This window comes from Aplysia californica, unplaced genomic scaffold (genome assembly GCF_000002075.1).
Source record: "Aplysia californica isolate F4 #8 unplaced genomic scaffold, AplCal3.0 scaffold00680, whole genome shotgun sequence".
NCBI classification, from domain to species: Eukaryota; Metazoa; Mollusca; class Gastropoda; order Aplysiida; family Aplysiidae; genus Aplysia; species Aplysia californica.
Window position 1 is genome coordinate 229,315 of NW_004797950.1, and position 1,559 is coordinate 230,873.

Consider the following 1,559-nt stretch of genomic DNA (forward strand, 5'->3'; position numbering starts at 1 on the left):
CACACACACACACACACACACACACACACACACACACACACACACACACACGATGTAAGCAAAGACTCACTGGTGAGGACACACAGCAGGAACAGGTACTCGGTGTAGGAGATGATGCCTGGGGAAGAAAACCAAACTCCACGTTACTTTGGAACATTTTGTCAGTTTTTCCGCATTTGCTACACAAAGAAATAGGTCAAACATGTGCCCAATACTTGACGGTGTTACTAGATGTTAGTCAGAGTTTTACGTCACTTGCATTACAAATAGTCATACAAGGGCCGAAGATTACGTAGAGGTGTTACTAGAGAGTAACATTCAAAGAAAAGAAGGACAGATAAGGAGGACAGATGTTTGATACGAAAAAAAGAGCAAGCCACACCCTTCCCATGTTAGACAAGATGCAAGTGTCTGTTCCATCCCCTTTCAACCCCCACCCCTTTTTAGGACACCCCCCCCCAAAAAAAAAAAGAAAACCCACAAAAAACCCCACCCAACAAAAGATGAAGACAATCATCAAAAGGAGTCCTATCACCAAAGTGGCATCATCTCAAACAGCTTCATCAGAACTGGAGTGGGTCTTTACGAGAGGTTTTCCTCCCTTCTTCCCCCCTCTTGTTTACGTCACTCGCGACAGCAATCCACACACTCGGGACAGACAAAAACCACACACAAGTGCTGCACAAGTGGAATTTCAAAGAACCTCTCCAACTGTTTGCTGCACCAGAGGTATCCTTTATGTCACTGTAAGGTGCACAACAAAAGAAAAGAAGAAGGAAAAAAAACCGTGAAAGAATTTAATAGTCCGAGGTATAACACGATCATCATCAAGTGTGCCAGGTTTGCGACAGACATCGGCGATCATAGTTTGCCATTCATTCGATGCTAGGATGCTCCCCAAAATAGTTTGGTTTAGTAGAGGTTTTACGAAAACAAAACTATTTTGGAGAGCATCCTAGCATCGCATGAATGGCAAACTATGATCCCCGATGTCTGGCGCAAATCTGGTACTTGATGAAGATCGTGTTACATACCTCGGACTATGTTCTGGCACTTGATGAAGATCGTGATACATACCTCGGACTATGTTCTGGCACTTGATGAAGATCGTGATACATACCTCGGACTATGTTCTTTTACGCTCCCAAAAAGAAAAAAAAAGCTTCCCTGATCTTTCCCCGCCATCCTTCAGTTTCGACGGTCCTGGTCAATCGCTCTGATTGCCTTGACCGCCTTCACTTCTGCCTGCGACGGCTAATGTTCAAAGCCCCCATGTCTATCCAAGTGTCCCAGAGACTTCCTTTATTGCCTTTTCCTGATTTTCTTCATCCAGTTTTAGTTTTAGTAGAGGTTTTACGGCGCTCGCAGCTGCATAAGGTCATATGAGCGCCAGAATTTTAGAGGTGTTACAAGAGAGAAATAAATATAAAAAAGAAGAAGGGGAGATAAAGACGATACGTGTTTGATAGGAAAGAAGGAGCAAAACACACCAGAGCACCCGCCAACCACCCACGTCTTCATCCAGGGGCGGCCCACGTGACCTACATCAAAAGTACATG

General features: G+C 44.5%; 1 protein-coding gene across 1 annotated transcript in view; it reads right to left on the minus strand.

The window, feature by feature from the left end:
- The window catches only part of LOC101854201 (calcium uptake protein 3, mitochondrial), a gene marked incomplete in the record, with an annotated part of 103,542 nt that overhangs the window by 62,577 nt on the left and 39,406 nt on the right, over positions 1 to 1,559 (minus strand). The window contains 1 exon segment of the mRNA XM_035972403.1: positions 71 to 118. Within this exon segment, the coding sequence (XP_035828296.1) occupies positions 71 to 118 (48 nt within the window).